This window comes from Anomalospiza imberbis, unplaced genomic scaffold (genome assembly GCF_031753505.1).
Source record: "Anomalospiza imberbis isolate Cuckoo-Finch-1a 21T00152 unplaced genomic scaffold, ASM3175350v1 scaffold_61, whole genome shotgun sequence".
NCBI classification, from domain to species: domain Eukaryota; kingdom Metazoa; phylum Chordata; class Aves; order Passeriformes; family Viduidae; genus Anomalospiza; species Anomalospiza imberbis.
This window is the reverse complement of record NW_027100224.1, coordinates 198537-213767: the sequence shown is the minus strand read 5'-3', so window position 1 is coordinate 213767 and position 15231 is coordinate 198537. Positions and strand designations below refer to the sequence as shown.

General features: G+C 63.5%; 2 protein-coding genes across 5 annotated transcripts; one reads left to right on the top strand and one right to left on the bottom strand.

Annotated features, from left to right (window-relative positions):
* Positions 1-140: 140 nt before the first annotated feature.
* Positions 141-3998, bottom strand: AP1M2 (adaptor related protein complex 1 subunit mu 2). Its single transcript, XM_068178895.1, has 12 exons — positions 3843-3998; positions 3334-3490; positions 3187-3254; positions 2940-3070; positions 2420-2567; positions 1802-1928; positions 1590-1732; positions 1285-1356; positions 1052-1210; positions 730-855; positions 362-437; positions 141-253 (listed from the first exon to the last, which is right to left on the bottom strand). The coding sequence occupies exons 1-12, from the start codon at positions 3882-3884 to the stop codon at positions 231-233; spliced, it is 1272 nt and encodes a 423-aa protein (XP_068034996.1). The 5' UTR covers positions 3885-3998; the 3' UTR covers positions 141-230.
* Positions 3999-4744: 746 nt separating this feature from the next.
* SLC44A2 (solute carrier family 44 member 2 (CTL2 blood group)) lies at positions 4745-14591 on the top strand. 4 transcript variants are annotated; one of them, XM_068178893.1, is made up of 22 exons: positions 4745-4810; positions 7286-7334; positions 7413-7486; positions 7591-7675; positions 7771-7855; positions 7948-8064; positions 8147-8207; positions 8352-8475; positions 8716-8799; positions 8992-9104; positions 9282-9413; positions 9643-9742; positions 9854-9946; positions 10216-10300; positions 10390-10652; positions 10728-10822; positions 11207-11310; positions 11646-11719; positions 11832-11902; positions 12062-12150; positions 12529-12613; positions 14373-14591. In XM_068178893.1, the coding sequence occupies exons 1-22, from the start codon at positions 4768-4770 to the stop codon at positions 14477-14479; spliced, it is 2133 nt and encodes a 710-aa protein (XP_068034994.1). In that variant the 5' UTR covers positions 4745-4767; the 3' UTR covers positions 14480-14591. The 4 variants fall into 4 exon arrangements, with proteins under 4 accessions (XP_068034994.1, XP_068034992.1, XP_068034995.1 ...); XM_068178891.1 differs by having other exon boundaries at positions 13029-14591; XM_068178894.1 differs by lacking the exon at positions 4745-4810 and adding an exon at positions 5967-6091.
* The last annotated feature ends 640 nt before the right edge of the window (positions 14592-15231 follow it).

Sequence of the window (15231 nt, the reverse complement as noted above, 5' to 3'; positions counted from 1 at the left end):
GTGGGGTCCACCGCGCCCCTCTGCACCCCCCCATTCCACATCGCCCCTCTCACCCGGGACCCCCAAAATGGAGCCAGGACCCCCCCACTCTGTTCCCACTCGAGACCCCCCAGACCAGCGGGACACAGTCTCAGCTCCATCTTTATTGGGGCAGAGGAGGGGGGTGGGCTTGGGGGGAACTGGAGATGTGGGGGGTCCATGGGGGTCGGGGGGTCCATGGGAGACCCCCCTCAGCTGGTGCGGATCTGGTAATCTGCAAGAACAAGAGAGGAAGTGAGGTGGGGGGCGCAGGCTGGGGGTCTCAGGGGGATTTGGGGGTCCCAGGGGGATTTGGGGGGCCCGGGTGGGGGTCCCGACTCACCCCCGCTCTGGGTGATGTAGCGCACCCAGGGCAGCGCCTGGTACCCGCTTTTCTCGATGATCTTCATGTACCGCACCTGGGGGGCACCTGGGGAGTTACCCCCACCCCAAAAACCCCCAGAGTCCCCCCCCATCCTCTGCCCACACCCCTCAGGATCCCCTCCTGGAGACCCCAGATCCCCGGACTCCGCCTGTCCCACCCTCATCCTGTCCCCAAACCTCCCGGGCCCCCTCCCAGGGACCCCAAACCTCCCCGGAGACCCCACTCCCCCCCCTCATCCTGTCCCCAAGCCCCTCGGGACCCTCTCCCCGGCACTGCAGCCCCCCCCGGAGACCCCTCGGGGACCCCTCCCGAGCCCCCCGGGGCACCTGGATGCCCGAGACGGTGAAATAGGGGATCTCAAAGCGGACGGCGATGGGCGGCCGCCCCTCCTCCTCCTCCTTCTCCACGCTGGGCAGCCCGAAGTGAGCGCGCATCAGGTGCTCCTTCCCCCCCTGCGACCCCGCAGCGGCTCGTGGGGACCCCCGCGGCCACCCCCGAACCGGGGGGGGACAGGGGGACAACCCAGGATGGGGGACAAGGAGAGGGGGGGAGCCTGGAATAGGGGCTGGGGGACACCCCGGGACAGGGGCTGGGGGATCCCCGGGATGGGAGGACAGGGCTTGGGGGTCCCCAGGCCGGGCTGCTCACGGGGAAGGACTTGATGCTCCAGATGACCACGTTCTTCTCGGGGAGGTACCGCGCCGACCCCACCGTGGTCTTGAATTTCGGGGAGTCGGCGTCGCTGGGCACCGGCACCGAGATCTCCACCCCGTTGGCCACCGACTGCTTCTTGAACTGGCCCTTGGCCTGGAGGGGACACACAGCGGGGTGGCAGGGGCCGGCTGGGGGTCCCCGAGGGGCGGGGGGACGCCCGGGCTCACCTTGACCATGATCTCCACCCGGCTGTGGGAGAACTTCTCGATGATGGACTCGATCCAGATGAGCGGCTTCACCTGGGGGGGGCACAGGGGTCACTCCTGGAGTCCCCTGGGGGTCCCCAGGTGTCCCCGTCACCCCAGGAGGGGTCCTGGCCACACAGACAGAGGTGCTGGACACACGGAGAGGGGCCACAACCCCAGGGAAAAGGGTCCCAGCCCCTCAGACTGTGGCCCCAGAGTGGGTTTGCAGCCCCCAGCCCGGGTTTGCAGCCCCCAGAAGGGGGTCCCAGCCCCACAGGTGTCCCCACCTGGGTGTGCAGGCGGTAGGACATGAGCTCGAAGTCGCCGTCGGGGGGGATGAAGGAGATGGTGCGGTCGTTGTCGAAGCGGGACAGACGGACACACTGGTGGAACTTCACGTCCTCCAGCTCCACCGACTTGTTCTTCCCCCCTGGAAGGGAGCGGGGGGCTCAGGAGGGACGGGGGGGGACGGGGCCGAGCCCCCCGCCCCGGCACTCACGGCCCGTGAGCTCGAAGAGGACGCGGTCGTTGAGGCCCAGGCGCAGCTCCGGCATTCCCGACAGGAAAACCTTCAGCTTGATGGTGCCCACCACCTCGCTGAGCACCACGCTGCCGTTGGCGCTCACCTGCGGGCACCGCCCGGCTGGGAGCTGGCACCGGCTCCACCCTGGGCGTCAGCCCCAGCCTCACCCCTGTCCTCGTTATTGGCCCCGTCACCATCACCTTCCTCGTGCCCAGCACATCCCACCCCAATCCTCATCGCTTTTCCACCCTAATCCTCATTCCCACCCCAATATCCATCCCCTTCCACCCCCAATCCCCATCCTTTTCCACCCCAGTCCTCATTCCCACCCCAGTCCCCCACCCTTTCCCACCGAAAACCTCTTTCCCACCCCAATCCTCTTTTCCACCCAAATATCCATCCCCTTCCAACCCCAATCCCCATCCCTTTCCCACCCCAATCCCCATCCCTTTCCCACCCCAATCCTCACTCCCACCCCAATATCCATCTCTATCCCACCCCAATCCTCATTCCCACCCCAATCTTGCTCCCTTTCCCACCCCCATCCCCACCCCTCTCCCATCCCCCCCGTGCCCCCCTGCCCCTGCCCCTCACCAGCAGGTTCACCGCCTCGATGACGTCGATGAACACCTCGTTCTTCTTGTAGCGGATGCCCTCGGAGCGCCAGGACACCGCGTTGGTCACCGTGGTGGGCACGCGCGACTTCCCCGTGTCCAGCTTGTTCCCCTCCTGGGTGATGTACCTGACGGGGGGTGGATGTTCTCAGTTCAGTCAGAGAGAAAAAGAGAAGGATTTCTGCCAGGCTCAGCCTGGGAAGAAGTCCGGGAGGAACGTGAACAATCTGTTTTCTTGCTTTCTGTTCACATTGCTCGTAGAGCTGCCCTCCCACACTGACCCAAGCCCAGTGCACCCTTCAGGTGAAATGTTTTTACTGTAAGACCGATGGAATTAACGAATTCACAACGATCTTTATAAACAAGAGACTTGCTTTTGAATAAACATTCATTTGCCTTCCGAAGCCCGTGCGAGTCATTTCGCCCGTGCCTGGCTCAACAGCGTCACTGGGGGGCTCCGGGGGAGTCCCGGTGCCCCCCGGGCCCCTCCCCACACTCACTCCTGCAGGATCTTGCTGTCCGTGGTCTGCGGGAAGCCGAAGTCCATCAGCTCGTCCAGCAGCTCGTAGACGATGACGAAGTTGTCACGGATGCTTTCCTCCTCCAGCTCCTTGAAGTACTCGCAGAACACCTGGGGGAGCACACACCCAGCACCTCTGTCACCCCCCCCCCCCCCACCCCGGGAGGGGAGACCCTGAATTTGGGTGGTCCTCACCCCCCAGGCCACCGCTGAGACCCCCAGCTCACCTCCACCACCTTGTAGAGGAAGGAGAAGACCAAGGAGGCGTTCCCGTTCTTCTTGGTGGTGGCCACCACTGCGGGGGTTAAGGAAAAGGGGGGCACCGGTGGGTGCCCGCGGCTGGGGGTGTCCCGGGGGGGGTCCCGGAAGGATACGGTACAGGTTGGCGTGTTTGATCCACAGGAAGTGGACGTGGCCGTAGGTCAGCACGGGCGTGAGCGTCCCCTCCTCCTCCCGCTGCAGCAGGACCCCCATGAAGTGCTCGATCTCCCCCAGCCCCACGTCCCCCTTGTAGTTGCGGCTGATCAGCGGCTGTGGGGTGAGGGGTGGGGGGTCAGAAATGGGGACACCCCCCCCCCACCCCCCCAAACCGCTCACCCCACCTCGGGGTCACGGGGTCACCGCCACTGACCTTGGCTGACCTTCAAGGGCAGAGGGGACAGTGGGGTGTCCCCCACCCCAGACACCCGGGTGACCCCCGGCAGGGTTTGGGGTGGTCGTGGCGCGGAGGGGGGGGGGGGGTGTCACACGTAGAGCACCCCCCCCCCCCCCAAAATCCTCGGGGTCACGGGGGTCACCGCCACTGACCTTGGCTGACCATCAAGGACAGAGGGGACGGGCGCGTGTCCCCCGGGGGGGTTTGGGGTGGTGGCGGGGGTCTCACCTTCCCCTTGAGGTCCAGGATGAAGAGGGCGGAGGCGGCCATGGCGCCCGCGCGGCACCGTCACCTCCGGCACCGTCACCTGCCCAGGTGAGCGGCTGCGCCCACGGGCGCGTGGGGCCTTAAAGGGGACGGCCCAGCCCCACTCCCCCCGGCGGGGGTCCCACCCCGGCGCTCGGGGGGGGATCCCCAGGCTCGGCCACCTCACCAGGGCTTCGGCCACCTCCAGCCTGACCCCACGGTTTTGGGGTGGGGGGCGTGGGTGGGACCCCGAGACGGCCCAAAGGGGGTGGGTTTGGGACTCTTGGATATCTGGGTGCCCCACCCTGGGGGGGGGGTCTCTGCACCCCCAAACTCTCCCTCTTGGGGGGTCCCCGCAGCCCCTGACTCCTGTATTCCCCACTCTGGGGGTCGCTGCACCCCCAGACCCCCTGTGGCCCCCCATGAGGGGTCTCCACAGCCCCCCAACCATCAGATTCCCCACCCTGGGTGGTCCCTGCATCCCCAGACCCCCGCATCCCCCACGGGAGGGTCGCTGTACCCCCGCATCCTCCCCTCTGGGGGTCCCCGCACCCCCAGATTCCCCGCGGGGGTCTCTGTATCCCAACATCCCCCACTCCCCAAGCCCCCAGACCCCCGGATTCCCCTCGGGGGGTCCCTGCACCCTCAAATTCCCCACCCTGGAGGATTCCCGCACCTCCAGACCCCCCCCCCCTCCGCATCCTCCGGTCCCGCCGGAGCCCCGGGCGGGGCGGGACGGCCCCGGGCCCGGCCCCGGGGGCGGGTCGGTGCTGAGGGCCGGGCCCGGAGCCGCCCCGCCCGCAGCCACAGCCCGGGGCTACCGGGGGCTACCGGGGGGTCCGGGGCAACCGGGGGTTCCGGGGCTACCGGGGAAGCGGCGGGGGAGCCGCCCAGAGCCGCCGCCGCCATGGACCGGCCCGCGGGCAGGAGGGACCCGGACGGCGATTACGGTACCGAGCATCCATCCACCCCGCACCCCTCCCGGGGCTCCCCCAGAACCCCCGGCTTTGGGAACTCCCAGATTTTGGGCACCCCCAGAGCTTTGGAGACCCCCGGCTCGGGGCCCCTCGGGTTTAGGGACCCGCGGGCGTGGGAAGTCCCAGCTCTGGGGACCCGCAGGGGTTTTATACCCTCCAGGCTTGGGGATCCCCCTGGTTTTGGGGGTTTGAGACCCCCCCAAGACTGAAGACACGCAGGTTCAGGGACCCCCGCCTTTGGGGACCCCCGCGTTGGGGACCCCCGCGTTGGGGACCCCCGTCCAGCCCCTGGGACCCCCCCGAGGAGGCGGCAGGGGCGGCGGCCCCGTACGGTTTGGGGGCGCTGCTGGGGCTCCGGGCTGTGTCGGGGGGCTCGGGGTCGGGCCGGGGGTCCCGGGGGCTCCTGGGGGTGTCCCCGGTGCCCACTCCGATACCGGAGGGAGGGAGGGACACGGGAGGCAGCGCCGGGACCCCTCCCCGCGGGCACCGGAGCCCCCCGACAGGCGGGACCCTCTGTGTCTCCCCGTTTTCCGCGGGCGGCGGCTCCCCCCGGCCCGGTCTTTGTTCCCTGTGCGCGGGGGGGGGGACCCGCAGCCCTGACATCACCGGCGGCCTATGGGCGCCGGGATCCCGCCGCTGCTCCCGGTGATTTATTTACCCAAATATAACCGGGGCGGGGATGGAACCGGCGTCACCGCGGGGGGAGCTGACACCGCCCGCCAGCCCTTTCCCGGCAGGAACCGGACATTTCCCGCTCATTCCCAACCTCTGGACTGGGTTTGGCGGGGCCGGACCGCGCCCCGGTGCTTCCCGGTACCGGAGCCGGAGCTCCTCGGTTTGCCCCGGTGCCGGAATTCCCCGGTAACCCCGGGACCGGAGCTCCCCCGGGTTTCCTCCGGTGCCACAGCCCGTTCCCCTCATTGCCACCGGGAGACGGAGCCAGGTCTCCCCGTGCCCCCCGGTGCAGGAGTCGGTTCTCCGCGGAGCCCCCCGGTGCCGGTGCCCGCTCCCCCCTGCTCTCTCCGGTGCACCGCGGAGCTGGTGCTCTCCGGGGCGGGGTTTGGGCCACGTTCGTGCCCCGGAGGGCGGATTTTGGGGAGGCCGTGACGGAGGCGGGGTCGTCTGAGCCCTGCCCTGCCCAGCCCAGCCCGGCCCGGCGCGGACGAGGACGGGAACGGGGACAGCGGCGGGTCCGGGGGCTCGGGACGCTCGCCGGGATGGGGGGACACGGGGACAACTACTACGGCAAACACGGTAACGGGACGGGGGGGCTCGGGGGCGTATTTGGGGGTTCCGAAGCGCGGTCGGGGCTCGGGGGAGTCTTTGGGGGCTCGCCCGGGGTCGGGGGCCCCGTTCGGGGTTCCCGGTGGGTCGGGGGCACCGCCCGCTGCGGGCTGGGGGCTCTTTTGGGGATCCACCGCGGTTTGGGGGCACCTTTGGGGGCTTCCTGCGGGTCGGGGCCCCGCAGCTCGGCGCGGAAGGAGTCAAACGGCCGCAGGGAAAGGCGGAAAACAAACCCGAAATGGGCGGAAAACGGGGCAATAAAAGGCGAAGCAAAGCGAAAGCAAAAGCGGCCGCGCCCCGCACGAGGGGGGGCCGCGGTTTTGCGGGGCTGGGGAGGGGTGCTCGGTTTTGGGGGGTGGCTGAGGGGGCTGCGGTTTTGGGGCCGCCCTCCCCGGCAGGCGCAGAACCGGCCCGACGGCCGCGGTCGGACCCGGCGCCGGGACAAACCGGCTCCGGCGGTTCTGGGGCGTCACCGCGGCGCCGGCACCGCCGGGATCGGCGGCCCGGGGGTGTCCCGGGATCGCTCCCGGTTCTGACCCCCCCGCGCCGCTGTTTAGGGAGGTTTGGAGAGGGGAGATCCGCCCCCGGAAAGGGAGCGAACTCCAGAACCCCCCCAAAATATCCCAAAGCAAACGTGTCCCCGCCACGGGGCTGCCGTGAGCCTCCCAAAATCCACCCTAAATCCCCGGCCCCCCTGCCCTGGGCCGCTCCCACGCTGGCTCCATTCCCACCCTAAAAATAAAGCGGAGCAGCGGCGCGGCGCCGGGGAGGCTGCGGCAGGGCTGGGGCTCGGCGGGACCCCCGGTGAACCCCCCCGGCCCGGTATCGCCGCCCCCAGCCCCGCTCTGCCCCCGCAGCTCTTTGGTGCTTCCATAGAATTTGGTGTCTCTGGTGTTCCCATGGGATTTCGGGTCCTTCTCGCCACCGCCTGGGGACATTTTTGGGCAGAGCCACCTGTGGAAAGGAGTTTTCCAAGGGAATCGCTGTTTCCCAGCCCGGGAAGCGGATCCGCAGAGGTTTTTCCTCCTGATGACGCTTATCCTGAGGATTTTTCTGGGCAGCGTTTGGCTCCCTCGCTGCTGCGTGCTGGGGGGCAAGGAGGATGAGGAGTGCCTTCCTCCCGCCTCAGCCATTCCCCGTTGCCATTCCTCTTTTTCCCCACAGGAACGCCACAAAAGTATGACCCGACTTTCAAAGGTCCCATCTATGACAGGTAAGCAGAGCCCCACAGTGTCCCCAAATCGAGGGTCCCCAAATCGAGGGTCCCCAACCTTGCTGTCCCCGCTGGCAGGGGCTGCACTGACATCATCTGCTGCGTCCTGCTGGTGGTGGCCATCGTGGGCTACGTGGTGGTCGGCGTCGTGGGTACGTCCTGGGGGCTCAGGAGGGGCCGGGCAGGGCCCTGCGGGGTCTGGGGGCTGCAAAGAGGGGGTGACTGACCACGGCCCCATCGTCCTGTGCCCCCCCAGCCTGGACCCACGGGGACCCCCGGAAGGTGATCCACCCCACGGACAGCCGCGGGCAGTTCTGCGGGCAGCAGGGCACCCCCAACGAGTGAGTGCCGGACGTGCCGCTGGAGAGACCCCGAATTCCTCGGGGAAGCGTGGCGGGGGTTTCCCCAAACCGGGCGGTTTTGGTTTGTTTTGCAGGAAAAAACCTTTCCTTTTTTACTTTGACATCGTCAAGTGTGCGAGCCCGCTGGTGCTGCTGGAATTCCAGTGCCCGACCACGCAGGTACGGCCCGGCCCCTCTGGACCGCGGCGTTCTCCGAATTCCCCACGGAATCCGGGACTGCAGCCCCCACCCCGTGTCCCCCTCCCGTGCAGATCTGCGTCAGCAAATGCCCGGACCGGTACATGACGTACCTGACCGCCTACGGGAACGCCGCGTCGCTGCAATATTACCGGAATTTCTGCACCCCCGAGTTCAAGAACTCGCAGAAGGTGGGTTGTGGGGTCGGTGTTCGCGTGCCGTGGGGTGATTCCTACCCGGAGCGCTGATGTCCGGCTCGTTGTCCCCACCCAGGCTCCCCTCGAGGTGCTGAGGGACAAGGAGTGTCCGGCCATGCTCATTCCCAGCACCCCACGTACGTCCGGAATTAGCAAGGAGCTCGTTAACGATTCGCTGGCTTCCATCGGGATTTTTCGGAGGCTGTTTGGGGGTTCCGGGGGTCCTGCGGGGGTTTGGGACTCCCGTTTTCCCAGCTGAGCCAGCCCCTCTGTCTCACCAGTGGCACGGAGATGCTTCCCAGCCATCCAGGCCAAGAAGGGTGTCATCATGGTGGGCAACGAGACCACCTACGATGATGGCCACGGGCGCCGCAGGAACGTCACCGAGCTGCTGGAAGGAGCCAAGTGAGTCCCGGGCCAGTGCCCCTCGTTAAGAGATGCTTCGTTAGCGCTGCTTTGCCCGTTTGAGGCATCAGGTTCTTGCCAGAAATCCTGCACCAAAATCCCATGTTGGAAAAGTGGAAGGCGGCAAAGGAGGCCCAGTGCGGACAGCTCCGGGGAATTTGCTGTGCAGAATTGTTGAATTTTTTTGGTTTTGGGGTCCCCCCGGCTCCCGTTCCATCGGCATTCCCCGTTTCCTTGCAGAAAAGCCAACGTGGTGCTGGAGACCCGGCAGCTGGCCATGAAGATCTTTGAGGATTACACGGTGTCCTGGTACTGGATCATCATGTGAGCATGGGGCAAAACTCAGGGATTTCCAGTATTTCACAATTCTCACAAGCCCTGGCTTTCCCACAATTTCCACCGAGCAGAGCACGAGCAGTTACATCCGTCCCGTCCGTCCCCGCCGCGGTGCTCACGTTTGGGGGATGCTGGGGCGCAGTGGGAGGGTGGTGACACGTGGCTGCCTTCCTCCCGCAGAGGCCTCGTCATTGCCATGGTGGCCAGCCTGATCTTCATCGTCCTGCTGCGCTTCCTGGCCGGGATCATGGTGTGGGTGATGATCGTGATGGTGATCCTGGTGCTGGGATACGGTGAGCAGGGGGCTGGGAGCCTCTCTCTGGCTTTTCCCTGTTCTCCTTTCCCTATTTCCAGTGGGATTTGCGCTGCAGAAGTTCGCACGCTGCATCCTTCCGGCTGTCTCCTCCCTGGCCGGCATCCGGCTCTGCCTCTCCTGTGCAAAAAGGACAATTTTCTGCTTTTTGCCGCAGGAATCTTCCACTGTTACATGGAATATGCCAAGTTAAAAGGGGAAGCAGGGTCGGATGTGTCCCTGACAGACCTGGGCTTCCAGACCGACCTCCGTGTCTACCTCCACCTGCGGCAGACGTGGCTGGCGTTCCGTAAGTGTCTGTCCTCCTCTGGAATTGGGATGGGACCCAGGACAGGGCACGGGAAGTGGGGGTCATAACGGGTTTTTGGGCTGTTCCCACGTGAAGGAGGGACTTTGCTGGGTGCCCAGCCATGGGGCAGTGCTGGATGTTCCTGGGAGGAGGCTTTGGTGCCGTAGGGGATTCCCTGGGGAAGGTGAAGGTGGCCCTCACGCTGCTCGGGGCTCCCTTCCCCTCCCAGTGATCATCCTGTGCGTGCTGGAGCTGGTGATCATCCTGCTGCTCATCTTCCTGCGCAAGAGGATCCTCATCGCCATTGCGCTCATCAAGGAGGCCAGCAGGTCTGGCTGTCCCCGTCCCCACGGCCTCTGGCACCCATCGCTCCAGGGTTTAACCAGGGTTTAACCGGGGTTTAACCAGGGTTTAACTGGGGTTTAACCATCTTCTCGCAGGGCCGTCGGTCACATCATGTCGTCGCTGCTGTTCCCCTTGTGCACCTTCTTCTTGCTGTGCCTCTGCATCGCCTACTGGGCCAGCACTGCCGTGTATCCTTTCCTCTTCCTCACCCTCTTCCTCATCCTCTTCCTGTTCCCTGCATCCCTGTTCCCCGCATCCCTGTTCCCCAGAAGTCCAATGTCTCCCCAGGCACGGAGCAGGATCCACTTGCGGATCCACCTTAAATCTCTGAGGTTTAACCCAAAACAAATCCTGGGGTGGAAGAGCAGCAGTGGGAGCTTGGGGAGAGTGAAGTGGAGCCTGGTGTGGATTTAGGGTTGGGTTTGGAAAATGGCCTTTCCTTAGCGGTGACCCGCAGCTTCCTGTCCACCTCCAACGAGGCTGTTTACAAGGTGTTCAACGAGTCCGCGTGCCCGTTCTCTGGGCAGACCTGCAAGCCCGAGGTGAGGACCTCAGGAAACTCAGAACCTGTCAGAGATGAGACCACGGGGGTCGCTCTGGGTTGACCGGCTGTGTCCTGTGTCCTCTCCAGACCTTCAACACCAGCAATGTCACCAAGCTGTGCCCTGATGCCCAGTGCCTCTTTGCGTTCTATGGCGGTGAGACCGCCTATCACAAGTACCTCATCGTGCTCCAGTTCTTCAACGTCTTCATGTTCTTCTGGCTTGCCAACTTCGTCATCGCGCTGGGCCAGGTGACGCTGGCGGGTGCCTTCGCCTCCTACTACTGGGCCTTCAAGAAGCCCGACGACATGCCGGCCTTCCCGCTCTTCTCCGCCTTCGGCCGTGCGCTCCGGTGCGTCCGTCCCCACGAGGGTGGCCTGGAGCTCTAGGAGGTTGTGCCTTTATAACTGGGGTGGTCCATCCCTAGGTACCACACCGGCTCGCTGGCCTTCGGCTCGCTGGTCCTGGCCATCGTCCAGGTCATCAGGGTCACCCTGGAGTACCTGGACCATCGGCTGAAAGGTACCAGGGCTGGGATGGGAATGGGGAGATGAGCGGGGTTGGCCTGTGGTGGGGGGTGGAATGGGATGGGCTGCAAGGCCCCTTCCAACCCAAACCATTCCATGATGCTGTGAAGTGTTTCCCGGGGCGGGAGCCAAGGGACTCGGCCAGCCCGCCCCGGTGCCAGGGAATTCTGTGCCGTGCGGCCGTTCATCGGGAAATGTCAACAGCGAGTGGGGGCGTGGGAAGGGCAGTCTGGGCCTCACAGTGGGTGCCCAGGGGGCTGAGAACAGGGCTTGGATGGGGGAACTGTGGCAACAAAGTGTCACCAGGGACCTTAAAGTGGCTGCTGGAAGATCTGACCCCTCTGGCTTTGGTGCTGACCCCTCTCCCTGCACCCTCCAGCCGCCGAGAACAAGTTTGCCAAGTTCCTCCTGAGCTGCCTCAAGTGCTGCTTCTGGTGCCTGGAAAAATTCATCAAGTTCCTCAACAGGAATGCCTACATCATGGTGAGAGTCACCCAAAACCAATGCCCTCGAAGTACTGGGGCTGCCACGGGGGCAGCTCAGAGATTTCCCTGGGAATTGTGTCTCCTGATGCTGCAGGAACATGGAACTTTGTGGTGTTTTTCAGCTTTTTGGCTGAAAAACCTTGACCTCAGCCACATTCTGTTGGCTTTGGGGAGGACCTTTTGCGGGTGGGGGTATTCAGCTCGGGGTCTCTGTGATGCCTGACGCGGCAGTGGATGAGAAAGCCCTTCCAGGGTGGGATTTGCACCCTCTCCTGGGTGGTGGACTCAGTGCAGCCCCGCTTCTCTCTCCTCTGCCCGGTTTTTCCGCCCCAGATCGCCATCTACGGCACCAACTTCTGCACCTCGGCCCGGAACGCATTCTTCCTGCTGATGAGGAACATCATCAGGTGAGATCCTGGGGGAATCACCCCAGACCGTTTGCCATACGTGCCTAGGCTGCTTCTGTCAGAACTCGGGGCGGGGAGCAGGTGTGGAAGCTCATCCCTCTCTTGTCTCCAGGGTGGCCGTGTTAGATAAAGTCACGGATTTCCTCTTCTTCCTCGGGAAGCTCCTCATCGTGGGAAGCGTGGGTAAGTGCTGGGTTCTGGAAGTTTCTCCTCGGGGCATCCAGCTGTTGTCGCCGGTTGTGCTGTCCCAAAAGCTCCACTCAAGTCACCCCTCCCGTGAAGCTGCTCCTTTCCATCCCATTTTCCATCTTGCCCACCCTCGTCCATCCCTTGTTTTCCCAGGAATCCTTGCCTTCTTCTTCTTCACCCACCGGATAAAGCTGGTCCAGGACACGGCGCCACCGCTGAATTACTACTGGGTCCCGATTCTGGTGAGCTGCCCTTTCTCTTTGGGGTGACTTTAGACAGAGGGGACAGCAATGCCCCACACCAACCCCTCCACACACCCGGTGCCTCAAGGAACTCCTTTGTTGGAGGTGTTTTCCCGGTTGCCTGTGCAATGAGCCCTTTGTTGGTTGCTGTTGGCGCCGCGCCCGCCTGCGCTGCCCACTTTGGCCTCCATCCAGTGGTGGCTGAGGCCTTTTGTCCCCACTCGGGCTGCTCTGAACAGTCTTGCCCTGTTCACTTCTCCTCCTTCCTCTGGGGAATGTGGGATTCAGCTCTTTCCTCCTCCTCCTCCTGCTGCTGCTCCTGGCTGGGGCTCCGGGCTCTCTGCTGGACGCGGCATCAGCGTGCGGTGTCTCTTCCAGACGGTGATCGTGGGCTCCTACCTCATTGCCCACGGGTTCTTCAGCGTGTACGGCATGTGCGTGGACACCCTCTTCCTTTGCTTCTGTGAGTATCAGCAAAAAAAAAAAACCCTCTCCCATCAGGCTCACCCCCAGAGTGTCCAATTTGGGGGTTTGCTCCCAATCCCAGGGTCCCTCTGGGTGGTTTTCTCCAGCTTTTTCCTTTCCTGATTCCTCACCTGCCTTCTCACCTGCTCTCCCCTGCCTGCTCCAGCAGAGACCCCCAGCCTGTCCGTGGGCTCCTGCATCTCTCCCTCTGTTTTGGTGCTTTGGGCTCGGTGGAATTAACTACAACTAACCTCGATTTCCCTTTTTTCCCTCCTTGTTTTCCTTCTTTTCCACCCCTCCCATGCCTCTGGTCACACGTTCTCCATCCTCCACCTCCGCCCTGTCTCTCCCTGGCTCCTCCACTGCTTTTCCCTCTTCCCCTTCATGGCCGCTTCTTCCTGGGGCTGGAAAAGGTGAAGATCTGGAGAGAAACGATGGATCTCCGGAGAGGCCTTACTACATGTCCCCCGAGCTCAGCGAGATCCTGCTGAAGGGGCACCTAGAACCTTCCAAAAGCGCCGATAGCCAAGGCTAGGGCCTGGCGCCCGGGCGGAGGCCGCGGGACCCTCCCGGCCCCCTGACCCCAGCAGCGACTCCCGCGGTGCCACTGTGTCCCCTGGAAGTCCTTTGAGGGTGGCGGGTGCCGACCCTCAGCGCCCGATGGTGTCCAGTCTACCTTCCTGCCCAAAAATCTGTGTTTCTGCGTCGAGAGAACCCACCCGGAGTCGGCTGGGGCTCCCGGTAGCGCCCAGCGAGGAGCGCGGTGCCTGGAGATCATCGTGGTTTTGAGGCAGAGATCTTTGTTCCTGAGGGAGGGCTGGCGTGGCTGGCTCGAGAGATCACGCATGGAGGGACAGGGCTTTGTGGGATGGGCCGAGTGGGTTCCGCCACCCCAAACTGGTCTCTGGGCGTTTCCTCGGTGTCTGCTTCAGCCAAGAACAGTGAAACTTTCTTTGCCCTTTCCTCACCCCTTTCCTTGCAGTTTTCTCACCCTTTTCCTCCCCTCGTCTCTATGCAAACCACAAAACTTTGAAGGATTCCGGGCGAGGTTGCAGAGCTTTGGCTTCACACCCGCTACTTTAGCCCTGCTTGTCCCTGTCCCCTGTCCCAGCCATCGCAGGAGCCGTCACCGGTGGCCATTGGGACTTGGTGGCCGCTGGGACTTGGAGGATTTCACTCCAGGCATGGGAGGGGGTCAGGATTTCTCCTCCAGACAGCCCAGAAATGATCAAGATTTAAAAAAACAGCTCTTGTGGCTCAGCCTCAGCCACAGCTCCCAGCCAGACCCTCCCAGGACAAAGCCGTGGTGTTGATGTTCCCATTTCCATCCCAGGAGGATCCAAATCCCTCTCAAAACACCCCCTGGGCGTTGCGAGCTCGGAGCTTTGTGGCTTTGTTTGGTTTTGAGGTGTTGTTTTTCCACGGCTGGGATTTTCCAACCTCGTTGGTGCGTCTGGAACGAGGGGAATCTCTTTGCATTGGCTCCACAGCCGTTGGGAAGAGCTAAAGAGTCCCTCCTGCCCTTGGCTCTGTTCAACTTTCCCCCTCGAGAAACAAAACACCCAAATTTCCTCTTTCTTCTCAATCCCTGCGGGCCATTCCCAGGTTTGCTGTGTCAGAGAGAGAAAAACCCCATTCCACGATGAGCCCAGAGACTTTGTTTAACCTGGGGAATCGTTGTTAGAGGATCCCAGGAGCCTCCATCACACCAACCCCATATCTGCCCCCGCTGCGGGGCCGGGGATTTCTCTTTGCAGTGGAAGACCTGGAGCGCAACGACGGCTCGGCGGAAAAGCCCTACTTCATGTCCCAGAACCTGAGGAAGCTGCTCAAGAAGACCAATAAAGGTCAGCCCGACGCGTAGCGCCGCGTCGGAGAGCGCCCGGCACCGCCTGTCCCATGTGGAATTCGCCTCTATGGACCTTGGACCACCCCTGGCAGCGTGGGTGGATTGGTAAAATGCAGATTTTTGATGACTCGGCCTTAAATCCTTGCGCTGGTAACGACGACGAGCTTGTCACCACTAACGAGCCGCAGGGTCCTGTGCCAGTGCCACTCCTGGGACAAAATCCCAATTCCCGAGGGTCAGCGACTCCAGAGTGAGTTTAATTGTGTTTGATCCCGTTTTGGTCCCGGTAAACCCTTCTGCAGCCAACCTTCCTTGGTGCCCACAGGGATCTGAGCAGATCTGGGCGCGGAGGTGACGTGGGAACGAGCTGGGAGGTTCAGGCAGCTCCTCGTGGGGTGTTTTCCTTGTGGCCCCCCTAAATGTTGAATTATGGTTGTGCATTCCTGCCCAGAGAGCTGGGATGGGCTGGCGTCACTTCCCATCCCTCGCTGCCCTTTGTCGACACCTGAGGGCCCTGGTTTGGGCACTAATTAATTAATTCTTTTAATAATAAGCTAATTAGTGCTTTTGTAGCCACTGCAAGGGGCGAAGGTGGAGGGGAACGAGGGGGCCGTGAGCAGAATTTGGGGCTTGAGGCTCTGTCCAGCTCTTGCACCTCTTGAGGACCTGCAGCTTCCACAGATTCCTCCCCAAAACGTGCATCTGGTTCCCCAAAGTTGCCAGTTTAGGGTAAACCCTTCCCCAGCTTCCCAAATGCTTCACCTGCG

Excerpts from the sequence above, each read along its gene's own strand:
- AP1M2 (XM_068178895.1), bottom strand. The coding sequence starts at position 3,884 with ATGGCCGCCTCCGCCCTCTTCATCCTGGACCTCAAGGGGAAG. Across the intron at positions 3,491-3,842 it reads TCCTGGACCTCAAGGGGAAG|CCGCTGATCAGCCGCAACTA; the intron begins GTGAGACCCCCG and ends CTCACCCCACAG. Across the intron at positions 1,211-1,284 it reads GGGTGGAGATCATGGTCAAG|GCCAAGGGCCAGTTCAAGAA; the intron begins GTGAGCCCGGGC and ends TGTCCCCTCCAG.
- SLC44A2 (XM_068178891.1), top strand. The coding sequence starts at position 4,768 with ATGGACCGGCCCGCGGGCAGGAGGGACCCGGACGGCGATTACG. Across the intron at positions 7,676-7,770 it reads CAGCAGGGCACCCCCAACGA|GAAAAAACCTTTCCTTTTTT; the intron begins GTGAGTGCCGGA and ends TTTGTTTTGCAG. Across the intron at positions 11,720-11,831 it reads CTGATGAGGAACATCATCAG|GGTGGCCGTGTTAGATAAAG; the intron begins GTGAGATCCTGG and ends TCTTGTCTCCAG.